Source organism: Sorghum bicolor, chromosome 6, assembly GCF_000003195.3.
Source record: "Sorghum bicolor cultivar BTx623 chromosome 6, Sorghum_bicolor_NCBIv3, whole genome shotgun sequence".
NCBI classification, from domain to species: Eukaryota; Viridiplantae; Streptophyta; class Magnoliopsida; order Poales; family Poaceae; genus Sorghum; species Sorghum bicolor.
In genome coordinates this window covers 60,820,875-60,841,360 of record NC_012875.2, presented here as the reverse complement: position 1 = coordinate 60,841,360, position 20,486 = coordinate 60,820,875, and the positions used below count along the sequence as shown (strand labels likewise).

General features: G+C 46.2%; 4 protein-coding genes across 4 annotated transcripts; 2 read left to right on the top strand and 2 right to left on the bottom strand.

The window, feature by feature from the left end:
* LOC8055465 (peroxidase 10) lies at positions 728-2,824 on the top strand. The gene is made up of 3 exons (XM_002448777.2): positions 728-989; positions 1,066-1,255; positions 1,348-2,824. Exons 1-3 carry the CDS (start codon positions 936-938, stop codon positions 1,572-1,574), a joined length of 471 nt encoding a protein of 156 aa, XP_002448822.2. The 5' UTR covers positions 728-935; the 3' UTR covers positions 1,575-2,824.
* Positions 4,170-5,798, top strand: LOC8076510 (peroxidase 12). The gene is made up of 3 exons (XM_002448775.2): positions 4,170-4,498; positions 4,688-4,873; positions 4,983-5,798. The coding sequence occupies exons 1-3, from the start codon at positions 4,226-4,228 to the stop codon at positions 5,610-5,612; spliced, it is 1,089 nt and encodes a 362-aa protein (XP_002448820.1). The 5' UTR covers positions 4,170-4,225; the 3' UTR covers positions 5,613-5,798.
* Positions 8,689-10,925, bottom strand: LOC8076509. Its single transcript, XM_002447324.2, has one exon. The coding sequence runs from the start codon at positions 10,517-10,519 to the stop codon at positions 9,257-9,259; it is 1,263 nt and encodes a 420-aa protein (XP_002447369.1). The 5' UTR covers positions 10,520-10,925; the 3' UTR covers positions 8,689-9,256.
* Positions 14,845-19,056, bottom strand: LOC8076508 (tubby-like F-box protein 7). Its single transcript, XM_002447323.2, has 5 exons — positions 18,683-19,056; positions 17,353-17,713; positions 17,042-17,129; positions 16,120-16,252; positions 14,845-15,990 (listed from the first exon to the last, which is right to left on the bottom strand). The coding sequence occupies exons 2-5, from the start codon at positions 17,692-17,694 to the stop codon at positions 15,192-15,194; spliced, it is 1,362 nt and encodes a 453-aa protein (XP_002447368.2). The 5' UTR covers positions 17,695-17,713; positions 18,683-19,056; the 3' UTR covers positions 14,845-15,191.

Genomic DNA, 20,486 nt, shown 5'->3' with positions numbered 1-20,486 from the left:
CATCTAGCTGATGCTTCATTGCCTGATGTTGCATTTCATATCTTTGATGGGGTCCAATCTGATTCATAATCGAGCACTGCTCTATATATAGCGCTACTTTCACATATAAATTTCAAATTGAAATGCTAAATTATTTCACTTGCCATTGCAAAGAACACAACGATGCAATTGATTTCGGTTAACAAGTATATGTTGTATCTGTGTAATGCGTTATTGCTACATGAAAATTACTTGAAGCGGTGTTTCAGTTTGATTCGGAGCAACTTGTTTTTGGTTCAGACTAGCAACACGGTGGTACACAAAATAGTATTCATGATTAATCTTGACTATATACACAACATTAAACAGCTTGCAGACGACTCACCGTCTATGGGTTGTACGACGTGTCTTTTTAGTTGTCTCTACGTTTAATTCGAGACGGTTAGAGACATCACCTCGTCTATCGGTTGTACATGCCCTAAAATAAAATTACCTTTAATCACCACCTACCACCATTCACTTGAACCAATGCAGCTTTTCTACCTGCTTCAGTCCAAGATGATGCTCTCGATGTCGATGCAAATATATGTACAAATTGAACAAGTGGATCAATCAGACCGGCGGATGCAATGAATGCATGCATGCATGCCTAGATGGGATGTGGTCCGATCCGACCAGCATATCCATATTAATCGCCCGCCTATAAATAAATGACTCGTGCTCGTGGAAGCCACACACAGCATCACTAGCCACATCAAGCAGCACTGCAAAATGGCTAGAGTAGCAGTGGCCGGCGTCCTTGCGCTTGCGGCAACAACAATAGCCATTTGCGCCGCCGTCTCGTCGGCCACGGTGACCGTGAACGAGCCCATCGTGAACGGAGCTTCTACGACGCGTCCTGCCCCTCCGTAGAGGGCATCGTGCGCTGGCACGTCGCCGACGCCCTCCGCCGCGACATGGGCATCGCCGCCGGCCTCATCCGCATCTTCTTCCACGACTGCTTCCCGCAGGTACGTATGGTCTTGCATGGACCAGTACGTCGTCGTTGGTGTGTGCTGATGCTAATGGCAATGCAAATTTCATTAGGGCTGCGACGCGTCCGTCCTCCTGTCGGGTTCCGACAGCGAGCAGAATCTGGGACCCAACGAGACGCTCCGTCCCGAGGCGCGGAAGCTCATCGACGACATCCGCGCCGCCGTCCACGCCGCCTGCGGGCCCACGGTGTCCTGCATGCGCCGACATCATCACGCTAGCCACCAGGGACGCCGTCGTCGCGGTACGTAAGTCCGTCCATCGCCGGACCACGTCCACGTACAATGCAGCTGCTGCATGCTGACGACAAAAAAGCAATAATGCCCTTGCATGCAGTCTGGAACGCGGCGCAGGTGCTGGACGTGCGCACGCCCGACGCCTTGGACAACAAGTACGTACTGCTTGGACCTGATCGCGAAGCAGGGGCTGTTCAAGTCGGACCAGGGCCTCATGAGCGACGGCAACACGTAAACAACCGCACCGCCACGCGCTACGCGCTGAACCAGGCCGCCTTCTTCGCATCTGCAGGCCACAGCGACGAGGGGCTCGCGGCCGACGCGTGATTACAAAATTAAAGAGGCATCGATCATCTCATCGCGGCCGGCCGTGCGTACGTGTGTGTGTCACTGGCCTTGCTAGCGCATGCATGCATTTGCATCCTCTGTATCGTCGTACGTGTTAGCTTACGAATTTGTTATAATAAATGGCCAAATGCATGGGTGACGATCGAGATCAGAGTAGAAGCAAGATCCATCTTTTATCTGTGTATATATCCTTTTTGCCTTTTCTTGCCCTAAAAATGGCGATCGATTACAACTGTGTCTCATGGAGGACGAAGCAACTAACGTACAGCACCTGCAACTGTGCAGCACAGCGTGGGCGGTGGCCGGTCCGCCCGCCTGATCGACTCACGGTCACCGCGACGAGCAGGAACCAGGAAGTCCGGCCGGTGGCACGCTAGTGTCGACGTACGATGCATTTCTGGATTTTTCCGCAATAACGGAAACGGGCGGGATCGGATTCGGATAATAAGTTCCGTAACTGTTGTTATGCCGGCTCCAACTGCTGCTAGCTATATGCTGGATCGAATCACTTACGCTTATTGTTTCATTCATTGATCTGGCGCGTCCACTGTTGGGTCTCCCTCTTTTGTGTCTCAGATAATCCAGAGGGACACTTCTTCGCTGCCCTTCTCACTTTCTTTATGACGACCGACCAAATTATTGTTAACAGCAATTGGCCATGGTGATGATAATTATATATACTTTGAATATGCAATACGCATTACACTAAATATTGAATTATGACTGCCTATGCATACCCAAGCAAGGTTAGTAGTAAGTGCAAATAAAGGATATAACCAAGTCGGCACGGAAATAGAATGGGATGCGTTACAGTGGCTTGATTACATTATGCATGACTGATGGCTTTAGTTCTTCCTTATGTGTGTTGTCAATGATTTCAAATCATTCTCCCGTGGAAAATTCTTTTCCTTTTGATTAGCCCCTTTCTTCTTTGTATATATTTGGCTAATAACTCTTCAAAGCTTGGCCTCACCTTGCTTTTCAATTTAGGACTTTTGCAGACCCGGTGTTTTTGCTTTTGCTCTACCCCTCAAAAACTCTTGCTTGCATTTTTCTAGCAGTTTAGGCTTCTCCACCAATGATTACTTCGAGATCGATGATCTGGTGGAGCACTTCTGGGCGCTTCATGGCACTAGCTAGGTAGCATGATCTGTTGTAATTTTATCATAATTTGTTGCTATGTGGTGTCATAGACAATTTCAGGCCTTGTTTAGTTCGCAAAATTTTTTAAAATTCCTCGTAAATATCGAATCTTTAGTCGCATGCATGGAGCATTAAATATAGACAAAAATTAAAACTAACTGTACAGTTTACCTGTAATTTGTGAGATAAATCTTTTGAGTCTAGTTACTCCGTGATTGGACAATGTTTGTCAAATAAAAACGAAATGCTACAATAGCCAAAAACAAAAAATTTTGCGAACTAAACAAGGCCTCAATATGCCCATGATTTTTATGGTTGATAAATTTGAGTTCCCGCTTATTCGGGTCCTCTCGTCTGCCACTCTAGACAGCGGGGACGCGGGCTTCGTGCACGGAGCGGCATCTCGGGGACCTGTGTTGACCTGTTTGGCTATTAGCTCAAACATGCCCTTAATTATTAGGTATATATACACCGCTTGTACTTGTAGGTTGCTGAACATGGTCGAGGTCCCTGTGGATCAAATTTGTGAGGGAATGGCTTGACTTTTGGAGAGGGTGAACCCATGCTGCCTCCCTGGCTGACCTGATGCTGGTCAAGATTATGCTGGGATAGAATGAGAATAGCCCGTGGCAAAATAGCAAATGCAAGTGGCAGGTCTCATCCCTATCATCCCATCCGAATGTCATTTTCCTAGCTAACAACGGATCATTAACTTACGACGTTGTAAACTGTCATGCATTTTCCAAATCAAAAGAAAAAGGTGGCAGGCAGCTAGCTAGCTTTCCAACCTGCGGAGTGTACACTTACACTAGACATTCCTATTAACATGTATAGTATTCAAAGATGTCGTTAGAGAAATGCATCATCTTGTACCACTTGTTGGCTCGCTCTTGTTAGTCTAACCTATCTATCTTGGTCCGTGGAATATGATCGATGAGCAGGTGCCATATATATATTCAAACCAACAGACGCGCTGACAAAAGGAACCAATGCAATGCATGCAAGAAAAATGGTCAGCTTGAGTGAGCAACTCAGGGATAGATGACACTAGTATTTAGTATAACAGTGAGTAGTAGGTGGGTGTGCAGTGTATGTGGAACGAAGCTGCAACGAAGTTGCATGCATATCTATATATATGATATATATATGGCGGCAGAAGACTTATTGTGTCTATAATAAAAATGTTACTAGGATTTAATTTAAAACGCATGCGATGCGACATAAAAATACTTTTACCTCCTACAACCATTCACTTGATCCATGCTAATTATTCCTTGCTGCTTTACTCTATGATGATGATGCAATGCAAATGAAATGGAACAAGTTGCAGCTAGTGGATCAGACCGATGAGAGGATTAGAGAATAATATATGGGGCTGCATATGCATTCATAACCGCGCCTATAAATAACGCACTACACCTTCTGTTGACCTGTGCAAGCCACACACCACACATCGTCGTGCTTGCTAGCTGCACCTGGCAAGCAGAATGGGCAGGTCGTCCCGCTGCAGCTGCAGCAGATCAGTGGCCGCCGTGCAGCTGCTGGTGGCCATCTCAGCGGTCTGCGGCGCCGCCCTCTCGTCGGCCACGGTGACCGTGAACGAACCCGATATCGCAAACGGCCTCTCCTGGAGGTTCTACGACGCGTCCTGCCCGTACGTGGAGGACATCGTGAGCTGGCACGTCACCGAGGCACTCCGCCGCGACATCGGCATCGCCGCCGGGCTCATCCGCATCTTCTTCCACGACTGCTTCCCGCAGGTAACGATCGATCCGCCCTGGAGCTACGTTAAAACGTTGTTGATGCTGACGATGACCAATTAATTAAGACCGACCAACACACACACACACACACACACAGTTCACAAGCATATAACAATATATAATCCATGAACGAAACTGTGAATAATAAAACGTAGTACCATCGATCACCCATCATGCATCGATCAGGGCTGCGACGCGTCCGTGCTCCTGTCGGGTCCCAAGAGCGAGCAGATTGAGATACCCAACCAGACGCTGCGTCCCGCGGCGCTGAAACTCATCGACGACATCCGCGCCGACGTCCACGCCACCTGTGGGCCAACCGTGTCCTGCGCCGACATCACCACGCTAGCTACCCGGGACGCCGTCGTCGCGGTAAGTCCATCGCCGGCCGGCCGTTCATCACCCTAGCTACTATATATCTGAGAGTATATATGTACGTTGGATACCTTGCTGTATATCGACGCCTACTCCATCCATCCAGTCCGGCGGCCCCTTCTTCGACGTTCCTCTGGGGCGTCGCGACGGTCTGGCGCCGGCGTCGAGCGACCTGGTGGGCACCCTGCCGGCGCCCTTCTTCGACGTTCCGACGCTGATCTCGGCGTTCGAGAACCGCGGCCTGAACAAGGCGGACCTGGTGGCTCTCTCCGGCGCGCACACCGTGGGCCGCGGCCACTGCTCCTCCTTCAGCGACCGTCTGCCGCCGAACGCGGACGACGACACCATGGACCCGGCGTTCCGGCGGAAGCTGGCGGCCAAGTGCGCCAGCGACCCCAGCGGGAACGTGGTCACCCAGGTGCTGGACGTGCGCACGCCCGACGCCTTCGACAACAAGTACTACTTCGACCTCATCGCCAAGCAGGGGCTGTTCAAGTCGGACCAGGGCCTCATCAACCACCCGGACACCATGCGCACCGCCACACGCTTCGCGCTCAACCAGGCCGCCTTCTTCGAACAGTTCGCCAGGTCCTTCGTCAAGATGAGCCAGATGGACGTGCTCACCGGCACCGCCGGAGAGATCCGCCTCAACTGCTCCGTGCCCAATATCGTCGTCTCATCATCAGCCCACACCGCCGCCGGCGACGGCGACGAGGGGCGAGCGGCCGACGAGTGAATGATGATTAGCTGTACGTAACTCACTGTAACAGGTCATGGGCCATGGCGTGTCTCTTCTCCATCAGTGTTGTCAAACTGTCAGATAGCTTAGCAACCATGCGTGCTGCTGTCATGGACTCATGCATGGTCGTCATATAGCTTTTCAAATAAGCCAGGCCTATATAGTTGAGTGAGTTTGCTTCTTCTGTTTTTTCTAGTTTTCGTGGTTTGCTACTTTGGCCTTGTTTAGTTCCAAAAAATTTTGCAAAATTTTTCAGATTCTCTGTCACATCAAATCTTTAGATGTATGCATGGAGTATTAAATATAGACGAAAATAAAAACTAATTACACAGTTTGGTCGAAATTTACGAGACGAAACTTTTGAGCCTAGTTAGTTCATGATTGGACAATATTTGTCAAATACAAACGAGATTGGGACTATTCACATTTTGCAAAAAAATTTTGGAACTAAACAAGGCCTTTTTCCATCGAGTTTCCGTTTCTTGACGCCCGACTTCACTCTGTCCATGACTCTGTGTGCCAGGACACTTCCTGTTTTAGGCCTTGTTTAGTTCCGAAAAGATTTCGGATTTCGGTACTGTAGCATTTTCGTTTGTTTGTGACAAATATTATCCAATTATGGACTAACTAGGATCAAAAGATTCGTCTCGCGATTTCCAGCTAAACTGTGTAATTAGTTTTTGCTTTCGTCTATATTTAATGCTTCATGCATGTGCCGCAAGATTCGATGTGACGGAGAATCTTGAAAACTTTTTGCTTTTTGGGGTGAACTAAACAAGGCCTTATCTTCTTTTTTCCTCGATCAATACATTTTACACAGCAAATCCCTTGTCATCCTTTTCTCTCAATACAACTGTCATTCTTTCATGGGACGAAAGAAAATGTTCTTTCCCACTAAGGCTTTGTTTAGTTCCGAAAATTTTTGGGAAATGGACACTGTAGCACTTTCGTTTGTATTTGACAAATATTGTCCAATCATGGATTAACTAGACTCAAAAGATTCGTCTCGTCCATTTCGACCAAACTGTGCAATTAGTTTTTATTTTCGTCTATATTTAATACTCCATGCATGCGTCTAAAGATTCGATGTGACGGGGAATGTGAAAAATTTTGCAAAATTTTCTGGGAAGTAAACAAGGCCTAAGAAAACACAACAATCATTTCAGTTTTTCTTCTCAAGAAACCTCTTTGTTTGAAGAGGCACAGAGTTCCTCCTATTCACTTAAGAACATTTTGGTTTACAAGGAATGAAAATTGGACACCGAAAAGGCGAAAACCTTATAACCACACATGGTTTATTGGAGGAAAACATGGGCGGGCGACCCCTGAAACTGAAAAACAGAGCCTACAGTTCCATACGGTAGTTCCCTGTCCGAGAGCCCAGAGTGCCAGACAGGCTTTCTTTGGAGGCCCATGGTCATGTCATTTTCCTAACCCAAACACACAATCACATGTCTTGCTATTTTCACCATTCGTTTTTTTCTAAAAAAAAATGTTTTGATGCTTGAAATTTCCATGCTACACATAATTTATTATGCAACATACATAGTCAGTACGTATTTCACATTTTAGAGTATGTACAATTATTTTGTACAGAAAAAAACAGATGGTCGAAGTTGCTACAGTATTTTTTTGGCAAGTAAACCCAAACAGAGTGAAGTTTCAAGAAGTTTTTTTTTCTTTTGACAACACAAGTCTCTAGCAGGCCTTGGGCCTTGTTTAGTTCACCCTGAAAACCAAAAAGTTTTCAAGATTCCCCGTCACATCGAATCTTGTGGCACATGCATGAAACATTAAATATAGACGAAAATAAAAACTAGTTACACAGTTTAGCTGTAAATCACGAGACGAATCTTTCGATCCTAGTTAGTCCATGATTAAATAATATTTATCACAAACAAACGAAAGTGCTACAGTTCCGAAAAGTTTTCACTTTTCGGAACTAAACAAGGCCTTGGAGGTAAACCAACTCATCCTGAAAACCACTCAAGCTCAACTGTGCATGCACGCACAAACAAACGTAGTACCTCAGTTATGACCTTGAGCACAGCCAAAATCAGCACCACAAAAGACTTCTTCCACATCCAGGCGACCAGGCCCGGGGATTCTTCCCTCCCTTCCAAAATACAAAAATGTACAGGTGCAGAGAACGAACGTGACGGCAGAATTTCAGCAGCAGTGACATGGAATGAGATTTTTGGCAGCGCATGGAGGATGCTAGAGCCAGGGAACCACAACCACAAGGGGCCAAAAGACAATAATAATAAATTAGAACAAAAAAAAAATCTTGCCTATTGACCAAGAAACATCCAACGTGCACACTGCACCAGTAGGTTAGTACTACATAAAAGAAAAGGTCCATACAAAAAACCATGAACATTGACCGGCTCACATGACTCCATTTCTCTCAAGAATTCCACTATCAACCCTTGAATACTTCAACTCCACAAGGCTTTATGCAGAGTTGACTCAGCTCAAGGGCAATCAAATGTCATGTAACAAATTGAAGTATCCTGGCAACAATACAAGTCAGAACTCCATCTAAACAACACATCACCCATGACCACCCAAGTTCTGCCTTACTGATATCTCTAGAACCAATAAATACAACAGTACTTCTGAAGAGCAGTTTCATACAGGATGTAATGTGTAGCTCAATGATATACCTACAAGTTTCACTAAGCACTCAACAGTACTTCTGTATCTCTCTTCTTAACTATAGTCTGTGTACAAGAATAGGATATATATCAAACACAGGCTCAAATTTAAATACGGGACCTAGTAAGGTTCCGTTCACCCAAATTAGTTCATTGACAAAGAAATTAACTATGTCAGTTGTTTCTGTCCATTTGCCTTTTTTTCCCCAATATAGAGTTACAGACAACAATATCAGTGGCAAAGCATGCGTTTGATGTGTTCATTCGAAACACAAACTCTAAACACGCAAAAACAGGATGGAAGAAACAAGCAGCATTGATATGGACCAAGCCAACATAAGTTAATGTTGAGTGATCAATGAATTGTCAGGATGGACGAAACAAGCAGCATTGCTATGAACTAAAGCCAACATAAGTTAATGTTGAGTGATCAATGATGAAGTGACATCTCCTTTGTGATCAGACTATATACATTCACTAATCTTTGGACACAAAAAATTGGTGGTGATGTCAATAGCATCACCTCACAATCTCTCAACACTTCCAGCATAGCATAGCACCATAAACCTCTGTTTTGTTTCTGTGCTGGCAAAGACCCTAACCATATGAACATTAACTAATCACTGATTACTAATCAGCAAAGTGACTGGCATCACCACATCAAACCAGATGAAAAGAATGGAATAAATAGTATTAGACCATTACTACGAAGCACTGCCAAGTAAGGAAGGATTCACAATCTACAAAGACGAGAAAATGAAATGAAAAAAAAAAGAAAGAAGAAACCAATTTATCAAACAGAAGGACAAGCCTCTATGAAGACACATGTATGATGTAGCAGTTGCTAACTTATGCAGAGAAAAGCTACCTCATCTAAATCGGGCTGACCCCTGCCTGCTGCATTTCACACAAGGATGTTTCCTTAAGTGGCATCACAGCAAGCAAGCAAGCAGTGTGGGTTCCCTGTTTCCCTGCGTATTCTCATCACTGGGTGCCATGTGGCTTACTCAAGCAATCAAGGATTTCTGTGCGTGTGCGCACAATCCGGTGGAACATCTGCCTGACCTCGCGCTCGAGCGGGTCGAGCCCTTCCTTGATGGTGTCGCACAGGTGCACTAGGTCCTGCGCGGCCTCCCGCACCTGGACATCCTTGTCCTCGTGCAACGGGAACTCGGCGGCGTCAGTGATCTCCATGAGGTGCCTGGAGGAGAGCTCAATCTGGTGGATCTCCTTGAGCAGGCCGCACGAGTTCTTGCGCTCCTTCTTCTTGGACTCGTCGAGGATGCGCTCGTAGAGCGTGGTGATGGGGCCCGAGCAGGCGAGGTTCCTGGGCACGGAGAAATGCACGTGGAGGCCGCGGTCCTGGCACGGGATGGCGGCGACGAGGGCAAAGGCGACGATGAAGAGCACGGCGCCCATGGTGTAGACTGCCGAGGCGAGGCCTCCCGTGGCGGCGTTGTCCTGTGGGCGGGGCACGGGCAGGCCTCCCCCGATCGCCTGCAGCTGGCGCGCGGCGGACCAGGCCCGCGACACGCTCCAGGAGAGGGACCTGAGGTGGGAGCCCGAGCCAGAGCCGGAGCTCCCGCCGCTGCTGCTCCGGCGGTGGTGGCCCTGGCCGTGGCCGCGGGCGGCTTTTTCGTTGGTGGCGTTGGCAGGTCGGCCGAAGGAGCGGTTGCGCTGGCCAACGACGCCCCCGCCGTCCCTGTCGTCGAGCATGAGGATGGTGAGGTCGGTGAGCGCCTTGCGGGCGCGGCGGATCTGGGCCTCCCCGAGCGGCGGCGGCGAGGAGGAGGAGGAGAGGACGGCTGCGGCGATGGCGAGGTGCTTTCGCCACTGGCGGACGAGGTCGAGTCCGTCGCGGACGGCGTTGCAGAGGTCGAGCGCCTTGACGGCGCGGTCGAAGAAGTCGGCGACGAGGCGGTCGAGCGGGGGCCGCGCTGCGGGCGCGTCCCCGGAGCCGAAGAGCAGGGCTCGGAACTCCTCGAGGCAGAGGAGGAAGGCGTCGACGAGGCGGCGCGTCCAGGCGAGGGAGAGGACGTCGTCGGCAGCAGGGGGCGCGAGGAGGTTGTTGAGGAGATGGGCGGCGCGGCGCTGGAAGGCGTCGGTGGCGTCGTCGGGCGGCGGCGGCGGGAAGGAGTGGATCTGGTTCTGATCCCGGCGGAGCGACCAGGCGATGGAGCGGCCGATGGAGGACAGCGGCGCGGCCGCCGGCGACGAGGAATCGGTGGCCGGCATTGTGCCTCGCATCGGGGCAATCCGGGTTGGGGGCTGGGGCGTCTGTTGTTGGGCTGGGCGACTGGCTGATTGCTTTTGATTGGCTGCTGGTGGGTGCGGTGCGGTGCGGCCGCCGCCTGCGAATCCAACAAATCGACGGAGGCTCCGGGTAGGGGCGGCGGCGGCGGCGGATACTTGCCTAGTGCAGACGACACGACACGACACGCCGCGATGCAAATGCTGCTGCCGTCGTGACTGCCCTTTCCTTTCCTTTCCTTTCCTTTCCTTTCCTTCTAGATGCTACTGCTATTGCTAGGAATTATGGATATGGACGGGGGACGCGTAGCCAAATGGGACAGCCCGAGGTTTGTCTGTCCGGCTGTCTGCTGCCACCTCCCAAACCCAGGCCGCAAATTGCTGGTTCCACCCTGGCTACGCCTGTATTCCTGCTGGCCTGCCCTCAGTCATCACCACACCTGAATCCTGGCAAGTGCTAACCCCTTTTGCTACCTTTGTAAAAAAAAAAAAAAACCTTTTGCTACCTGCTACTGCTATTTTTAGAAGAAATCATTTCTCTGATGGGAGATATGGCCCTGGCATTCCCCAAAATTTATCCTTAGAGCATCTCTTCCACGTCACAAATGAACCACTATTAGATAGTATTGATTCCAATCTAATATCATTTTTCACTGCTATTGATGGAGACGATTTTTCTAAATCGCCACTAGTTCATCACTAATACACATATATCCATAGACACCGAGTTTATATATTTATTTTTCTTCTCATTCTTCTTTAACACCTTCATACCAGTATTTGCTCCTTCACGCCTCTCTCTATTCGTCCCACCAATTCATTCCTCCTCACATCTGTCTCCTCCTTCCTCAGCAGATATCTTCATCGACAAGCATCGTCCACGTCACACTCCGCTGCACCCTCCCCCTTAGCTCCCTGTGTCGCCACCACTCCTCGCCTCTATCACCAAAGACACTAAGGAAGACAACATTGTCGGCCTCCCAGAGAAGCTCCTCGTCCTTGTCTTTGGCCTCTTCAGCTCCCATAACCCCAAGCCTCACTTCCTCGTCTACAACCGCTAGTTCACTTCATCGTGCGAGAGAGGTCACTTGGCGCCTCCGCCTTGTGCTTGACGACAACACGGTCTCTAAGCTCATGGTCATACACGAAGGGATGCCGTCCTCGAAAGTTGATGGCCTACAAAGTGAGGACATTTACCCTTGTTTGCTCTTACTTGGTAGTTGCATTTGTATCCCATGTATCTTTGTCAAATTACAGGTTGATATGCACATAAGATCTAATTGTGTGGGTGATGCTACATGAGTGCAAGGAGCCCACACAATAAACAAGTGTAGGTAGGGCTTCTGTTTATGGTGCCCTAGCAACAATATCAGATATCGACATTCAAAACGTGATCTTGAAAACTATGAAATTGCGTGGGCTACGAAATTAACACCATATTTGTGCACTTTTGAATAGCAAGAAGCTAGAGCTATTTGTGTGTTTTTTCTTTATATTACATGTTGACTAAGAAAATATATGAATTTTTTCCTTTATACTCGCTCATGCAATTATGAGCTACGTACAAGTTAAAGTGGTTTACATTTGATCAAGTTTTCAGTGAGTGGTATTCACATTTATCGCTCCAAAAAATTTTTTAGAAAATACATTTCATAACCAATCTAAGGGGGTATTTAGAACTGCTCCACAAACTCCATCATGGAGTAGCTCCACAAAAAACTGAAGTTTGTGGAGCATCTCTTTAGATGTTCTCACAACTCCACCCTTTTTTCTCGAACGGAGTACGTGAAGCTAAAATCATTTGAAGAAAAAAATATAGAGCGGAGCAGTCCCAAACATATTGAAACATTTGATCATAATATGTTTTTTATCTATAATAGGTTAAATGTATAACATACTAAAACATGACACTATGCTAGAATCATATTCTTTACTAGATGGAGGAAGTATTTAATTACTTAAAAAAAATCTACTCAAACCTCATGTTTCTTGTTTTGTACGTTGTTTTCAGCGGTTGATCTAAACACTTATTCCTACATTTATCCTTGTAATTTTGATCCCTCTATTTTGTATATGCATTTGTATCATATTCACGAGTTTTTCTAGTAGTAGTTTTTTTTCGATCCGACATTTTTTAATGGGCTCATATAGTAGGCGAGAGAGAGAGGAAACATGTGAGAAGAAATTTGGATACAAAAGGGCTAACCAAGGTCTTGTTGGGATCTAAAAAGTTTTTAAATTTTAATAATATAGTACTTTCATTTTTATTTTAAAAACATTGTTTTCAGTTATGGAGTAACTAACTTTAAAAAATTCATCTTACGATTTAAAGTTAACTGTGCAATTAATTTTTATTTTTATTTATATTTAATGTTTCATATATGTGCCGCAAAATTTAATGTGACGAAAAATCTTATTTTTTTTTAATTTTTGGATGAACTAAAGAAGGCCCAAGTACCATGGGCATCACGACCACAACACAGATGATGCGTTGGCCCCTCCGACATGGTACAGTACAGGCCAGGCAGGAGCAGGAGGAGGTCACGTGCCGGGAATGGAGACCAGGTCAAGGTCACGTGACGTTGGACCATTGATTGGCTTGGCTTGGCTGTCGTTGGCCTGCTGCTGCCCCTGGACCGGGAATCGCGATGAGTCTCTGACAGGTGCGCCCGGAACAGGACACAGGAATACAGCACGTGCCAGTTGGCTGTGTCGCTGAGACGGAGGTTGAGTTGAGCTGACCAGCGACCATCTGGAGCGGCAACGTGCAGACTGCAGCGCCAACCACTATTACGTGTAAAGTAATCCTAATCCTCTGCTTCGTTTGTTTAATCCGCCTCACTCAATTGAAAATTAAACACGACAAGACAACAATAATCGCTGGCAGCTGCTGCAATGCAATTTTGGTTCGGTCGGCTTGCCGATTTCTTTGGCTTCGACCGGTTGAATCATTTGTTTATCCTTTATACTTTTATATCTATATATCTATATCTAGCGTTAAAAAGTGAATATTTATTTCTTCCATGTGTCGTTCTAGTCCGTTGGTCCAACTCTCATTTGTCTTCTGCTTCTCGCTCCATTGTCTATCTCTTAGGTCTTGTTTAGATCAAAAACTTTTGAAATTTGGCTACTATAACACTTTCGTTTGTATATGACAATTAGTGTCGAATCATAAACTAAATAGGTTTAATGTCTCACGATTTACAAACAAACTGTGTAATTAGTTATTTTTTTATTTATACTTAATGCTTCATGTATGTGTTTAAAAATTCGATATGATATAGAATCTTGTAAACTTTTGGAATTTTGAAGACATGTAAACAAAGCCTTACTCTCTCCTGCGTGTTTGGATATGTGGCTCGCTTTTTATCTTTCTAATAAATTTGCAACAGGTGCTACAATAGTCATCTATTTAAATTTGAGACAATATGTAGTTAATTTTCCTATTAGAGATTAAATTTTTATATACTACTAGCATCTATTATGGACCTTAGAATTTAAGGGTAAGCCAAGTCTAATTAAATCAACGGAAATAGTTATCTTGTTATCATAGATACAAAACAACGATAACAAATTGTTCGGTCCTTTGAAAAGAAAATACTAGCAATTTCCGGATTGAAATGTTAGCGAATCCGGGATTCGTGATTCGCACCCGCTAGCTAGTCTACAGCTGCCGACTGCAGAGTGGCGATAGTACCGGAAAATGCCCCCCGCGGCAGCCCTGCTGAACCTGAACTGATGCAGTTCTATCAGTAGGGTACATTATTATACTAACGAGCCGACTAGGATTAGGAGGTCGTTGTTACTTGTTAGGTTACGTGCCTCACCCATTCTTTGCTGTTTGCTTGGCTGAAAAGTCATGATTAAAAATACCATTGGCTGATTTTCGTGAAAGAAAAACACTATTGAATGACTGATAAATTCGATAGCGAACAGATCGATGCTGACTCAATTATCAAATAGCACCCTTTTTTTTTTCATATTTTGATAATAGTTTTTTGGACTAGTAGTACCTACTAGTTTAACGTTGCTTTCAGCGTGCCTGCCTATTAATCATCATGACGCTGAAATCTCTCAAGATCCAGATTGCGACTCAATCAATCTCCATGCAAACCCAACGCGATCATCTTTGCTTTTATCCTCTCTGATTTTCAGGGCCCAAGCAATGTCATCGCCATGTCTATCTCGTCTCATCCACATCATATATAGTACTTTTCAAGAGCCAACCAATTTTAGATTTATCCAAAATAAGTATTACTCCTATGTTATTCATACAATATATTTTCCTTGTTATAAATCTATTTGAAGATATACTGATTGACTCATTGGAAAACAAGATATGCATTTTTCTTTACACAGGGAGAATAGAGTAGCACATACAGAGTCAGCAACTTACCAACAAAAGTAAGTTCAGACTTGTCTCAGATTGCTTCCCTGATCCCGACCCCCCCCCCCCCCCCCACCCCAAAAAAAAAAAAAATTGCGTTGCTATCCACTTTCAGGTTTCTGAAGCAACATCTCACGAAACAATACTTGAATCAACAGCTACTGTAAATTATTTACATGCAAAGGCTCAGAATGCCTCTGCTTATCACTTAAACACATAAAACGATCGCTCAAGACTCTCAGCGCTGCTGCCCTGCTACGATACACTACTCGTCCCATCTATTCATTCACAGGCCAGCTTGGTGTCGAAGCTCGTCAGACATATGGCAAAGGCCTGGAAGGCCGACAGCGGGTACCGGTAGTCCATGGTGAACATGTCCCTCCCGACCTTGCCGAACTGCAGGATCACTGGGTCATGGACATGGCTGGACGACGCTGAAGACGGACCGGAGGCTTGTGGCTGTGTCTGTGTAGGAGGTGTTACCGCCAGCGGTGGAGCAGAAGAAACCCCCACGGGAGCTGGCTGTGGCACGGAAGATATCAGCTGGAAGTTCTTGACCGAGGCCACAGTGACACGCCCGCGGAAGTTGAGGCACCAGCACTGCAGCTGCTCGTGCCACCTTGGCGCCTTGTTGCGCAGAACCAGAGGCCTCTCCTTCTCTGAGTCGTCGCTGCCTTCTTGCAGAGCCCCTCCACTGAGCTCGGAGAATCGGCAGCTGCTCAGGTCCATGGAGCTGTCCACGACAGAGTACTTGGAGAAAGAAGTTGCTGTGCTGCTGAAGGACTCATCGAATAGCCTTGGGAGGAGCTCTTTCGATTGGCCAGGCACGACACCGCCAGGCTCAACTGCTGACGCGGGGATGGAATGCATAGCACACTGCATCCGCCTTGGCCCCCGGGTTCCGAGCACATTCAGCTCGTAGTTTACCTGAGCAATGGGGTAGCTGCCTGTTGGAACTCTTGGTGAAACTTTCCTGGAAGACAACCGACGGCTGGGGGCACGTTCCTGTGCGCAAAGTTTCCCAGCATTGTACGGAGGCTGTGTGTCATAGATGATAAATTTAGTTCCAAGGAAATTTGACCTGCAATACCATAACTTGTGTCAGGTTTTTTTTAGGGAATGCTTGTGTCAGGTTAATGCAAAGATCAGCAATCATACTCATCCAAGCGACAAGAGGATAAATGGAAGATTATTGCCAAAGAAGATTCACCTTAATTTCCCAATGTAGCCAGTACTCGATCGGGAGAAATTCCTTGAACCCATAAAAATAGCATACTCCGTGTGCGCCATCCTGCGGCTCCTTTTCGCTGCTAATAGGAACTTTCCATTCTCATCAAGCACAGCTACAAGATCCAGCAGAAATATCACTGTGTTGCATATGTAGCATCTGATGAAGCCATTAGTCCTTATTATAGTTTCAGAATGTTACTTAAAATCTTTTGTGGCAGATATGTTTACTACATACACCATGTTATTGAGAATGAAGGCATGTACAAGCAGCCACAACAAGAAACTAGAAATGAGTTTGCATGTAATAAACTGAAGCAGCATAAAGGAAAACATGAAAAATGACAAGAAAACAACAGCAGGCATGGTATATTCTACTATGGTGACAGGGGAGCTCTGGTCAAAGCTGAAACAGCACCATTTTAGCTGTGATGCATTTCCAGTTAGTCATTCAAAGTCCGAACCATATATGAACCATGTCATTTTCAAATCTGTGGTGCTGTGGAAGCTTCAAAGGCTGGTACAGGAGCCAATAGTCTCACCATGACTAATGTAAAAAGCGAGAGTCTAATTTTATGAAACATTTATGTTTTTGGACAATTATTCAACCATTTACGTAGATGCTTCATCCTGTACTTAATGCCGTTTTTTTAATCACAGATTTCTCCCTTGAATAAAGTTGTAATGTAAATTAGTGCTGGTTTCTAGTCATCTGCTGAATTATCAGGTTCAGAAAAGACAAAAAAAAATAGTGGAACAATATTTTCCAACATACTGAAAATGACCCCCATGGTTCCCCTTCAAGGACAAATTGAAAACTGATGGGACAGACAGGAGTTTCAACAAACAAACAAAAGACTATTGACTTTGTTACTCTGAAGTGAAGACAATAGCTTGACACTTACCAGAGCTAAGGGACAAGTAGAGCCGGTATGTTAGTTTTGATTTATCCCTTTTTATGAAACATTGGATTACTCCGTCTCGGGGTCCAGGCTGTGCATGAAAAATCCAAACAAGTGTTAAGAAAGACACGAAAAAAAAACAAAATTCATGGACACAAAATTTCCTTGTTAAGAGTTTTAAATCTGAATAACTAAAACTACGCCCTCGGCTCCTCACCAATATTAGGTGATACGGGAGAATTTCAGAAAAGGCAAGGTGAATTTAGAGATAAAGAATTCACAATTCATCAACATTCACTGAACCCACTCATTACCTGTTTAAGAGATATTGGAAATGTGAGCTTTGCACAATGTTCTGGACTTCTCACTATATCCTTACACATATCCCTCCAGGTTGTACAAACAGAGGCACAACAAACAACATCCTTGCGATCCGGCCAGCTACTGTCATCTTCCTCCAATCTTTTCATCACATCGCGGAGTAACTCAGGAGGAAGGCTAGCCCACCTGCTTTGCTGAATTTCAGCAGGCTTGTCTTGCAAGTCACTTGAAGATCCAAGAGACTTCCCTCTGTGGTGAATTCTCACCTCAAAGTTCCGCCTCGATATATTCCCAAAACTTTCCCTTATATCACGAACCATGCTCCGAAAAGACATCTTCAGATAAGGTGCAAGTCTGAAATAACAAGTAGCAGCAGTCAATACCAACAGAAGGGAATGCACAAGACACAACTAAGAGTAGTATGTCTATCAGGATCACTCCTAAAATAAGCACACAAGCACTACTGTGAACATTAGCACACTAGAGAGCACAAAAGAAGACGACTTATCAATTCTCTTAATTCCTGTTCCCTGGTTAAATTTCCTAATATGGCGCACAAATACACAATGGTAAGGGGGAAAGGAAAGAGGGGAATATGGTGGGAAACAAGCAGAGGCTATCTAAAAGTCATACCACCAGCATCAGAACTATTAACTCTTACATAAACCAAAAGAGTTATTGTTAGTATGTGTTGCATATATATACTGCCACTTTGGGATTCAATAATAATTCAGTAAAACTGGAGAGCGTCACCCGCAATCATGTGATGTCAGTCGATCTCAGTCCAGACTCTGGAGTAACCCCATACGAGCTTGAATAATCTAGAAGTATGCCTAGGGTCGTCGGACTATCATATAATAATTTGTTCGTGTCGTGTACTCCATGCTAAGATTAGATCACCACGGGGGCACAACCTCTCCGATGGGGAAAGGCCAACAGAACACTTTATTAGACCTAGTAGTTGCAGAAAACAACCACGGTCAGCAAAATTAACCTTTTCTTTAATTCGGGCTCCAGACCTGAAACTGCGAGCTGTGGATTAATAGGCCGCGCGTTGGGATATGTTTAAGATAAGACTGACAGGGCAGGCGTTTAGTAGAGTCCTAGGATACGAACGGCGGATAAAAAAAATGCTTGCTTTGTGCCAACAAATTCCAAGTTAAGGAGACAGCTTTGCTTCTGCCAAATCGAGCAACGAAACGCCGCGTCAGTGAAAGCAAACGCATGAATCCAACCCAGCGATTAGCGCCGGTAGGGTGAGGAAAACAAGAAAAGGGTGATACCACCAGGATGATTTGGACGCAAAATCGTAAGGGTGCTTACCACCGACACGTTGGCGGAGAGCAGATCGAAGCCTCCTCGAAAAGATCCGGCGGCTCTCCGAACAGGAACTGTGGAAAGATCCAGTCTTTCGAACGAACAAGAAGAGATGACGAGTCTGTGCGATTGTAAGACGACGTCGATCTATCTCGCGCGCGTGTGTGTGTGGTGGTGGTGACGGGGGCTTTATGAGTACTCCCAGCTACGCGTGAAGGTGGGTGGGTGGGCGCGCGAGGCGCGAGAAACAGCCAGAGTGGGGAGTGAGGAGCGGTCAGGAGCTGTCGATCGGATTTTATGGAGCGAGGGGAGGAGGAAGACGAGCGAGATGGACGAGGTGGAGGTGGAGGTGGAGGTGAGGACAAAACAGTGTGATGGATGCGAAGAAAGAGGTGAGAAGATGAGAGAGGAGAGGAGGGGCCACGCACGCCACGTCCGAAAAACCGCCTTTGTGTCTTCCTTTGTGCTCTGCCCACCTTTTTTTTTGCTTCCCTGTTTACTTGTGCTTGGTTTCAGGTTTTGTTGCCCTCCTCCATCAGAGTTTCAGAAAGCAGAGACTGAGGGAGATCACTGCTGCCACTCAGTCAAGAGGAGAAAGGATGTCAATCATGCCATCAAGTATAGGAACAAGAACAACTGGGATTGGGATTGGGATACAATCAGTACAACTGGATTGGACATCCCATGGAGTATGGTTCGTACATACGTTGTTTCATTCACTGTTTGTTGCAATAGTAGCAGTCAGTTGATGTTCAGCTAGTGGAGTTGGAGTGAGAGCAATGCCAATGCCAATGCACTAGCACTACTACGGCCAAACCGGGACGTGGCACAGCACAGGACAAAAGGGAGAATCTACTTTGCAGTAAAGTGGCACGCACACTTTGCAGTGCAGAGCCAGAGGTGAGCATAATCCAATGTGGACAGCACAACACGGCAAATATCCTACGTACTGTATCCAGGAGCAAAGGAAAGGCGATGATGACTTTGCTCTGTTGCTCAGCTCAGGCACATGAATCCCCTGATGCCTCTGCCTGCCCTGCTGAACACAGACACGATTCGTCTTGCGCTGGGACTGGGACTGGGACTGGACTCTTGACTCCACTCCACTCGCCCTGCACTTGAGCGCCATCTTGAATCATGCTTCTCTCTGCCTCATGCTCATCATGGGATCATGAAAACTTTGCACGGATCCACCCAGATTCTGCAGGTAGAAAGGTGCACGGAATCTGTTTTGTTTGCTATAAAATGCCATATTGGAGAGATAAGATAAACCTTCATTCAGCATTACAACTGGGCTTCTGACTCTGCGACTGCGAGCTTTTCAGCACTGGAGAATTATTGTTCCTCTTTAAGACGAAGAGAATGGGTATTATCGTTTCATGTCCAGAGGCCTAGAAGTCGGGATCTGATGGCAAGTTCCCCAACGCTACCTGCAACTGCGAGTGCGAGCAGCCAAGGCAGGCAGTTCTGCGTGACTTTCTGTCTGCTACTGATAGGCTGAGCAGAGCTGGTACACCACTGCATTCATTCCAATGGTAATTAGAGTAGTTCATGATCAATAGACAGAGGTGACAGCATTCCACCTTGTGATTTATGAATCCTGATATTTTTCAGTGGAGGATGCAGGCTTTGACCTGTGACTGAAAGCGAGAGAAACGCTTCAGTGCTCTTTCTCCCAAAGACTGAGATAACTTCAGGGAGGCAGCACAAATTCATACTCTACTCGTAGCATTCACAATGTTTCTTTTTCCCTGTCTGCTGCAGGCCTTGTTTACTTCCAAAATTTTTTGCAAAATATAAATAGTGACGC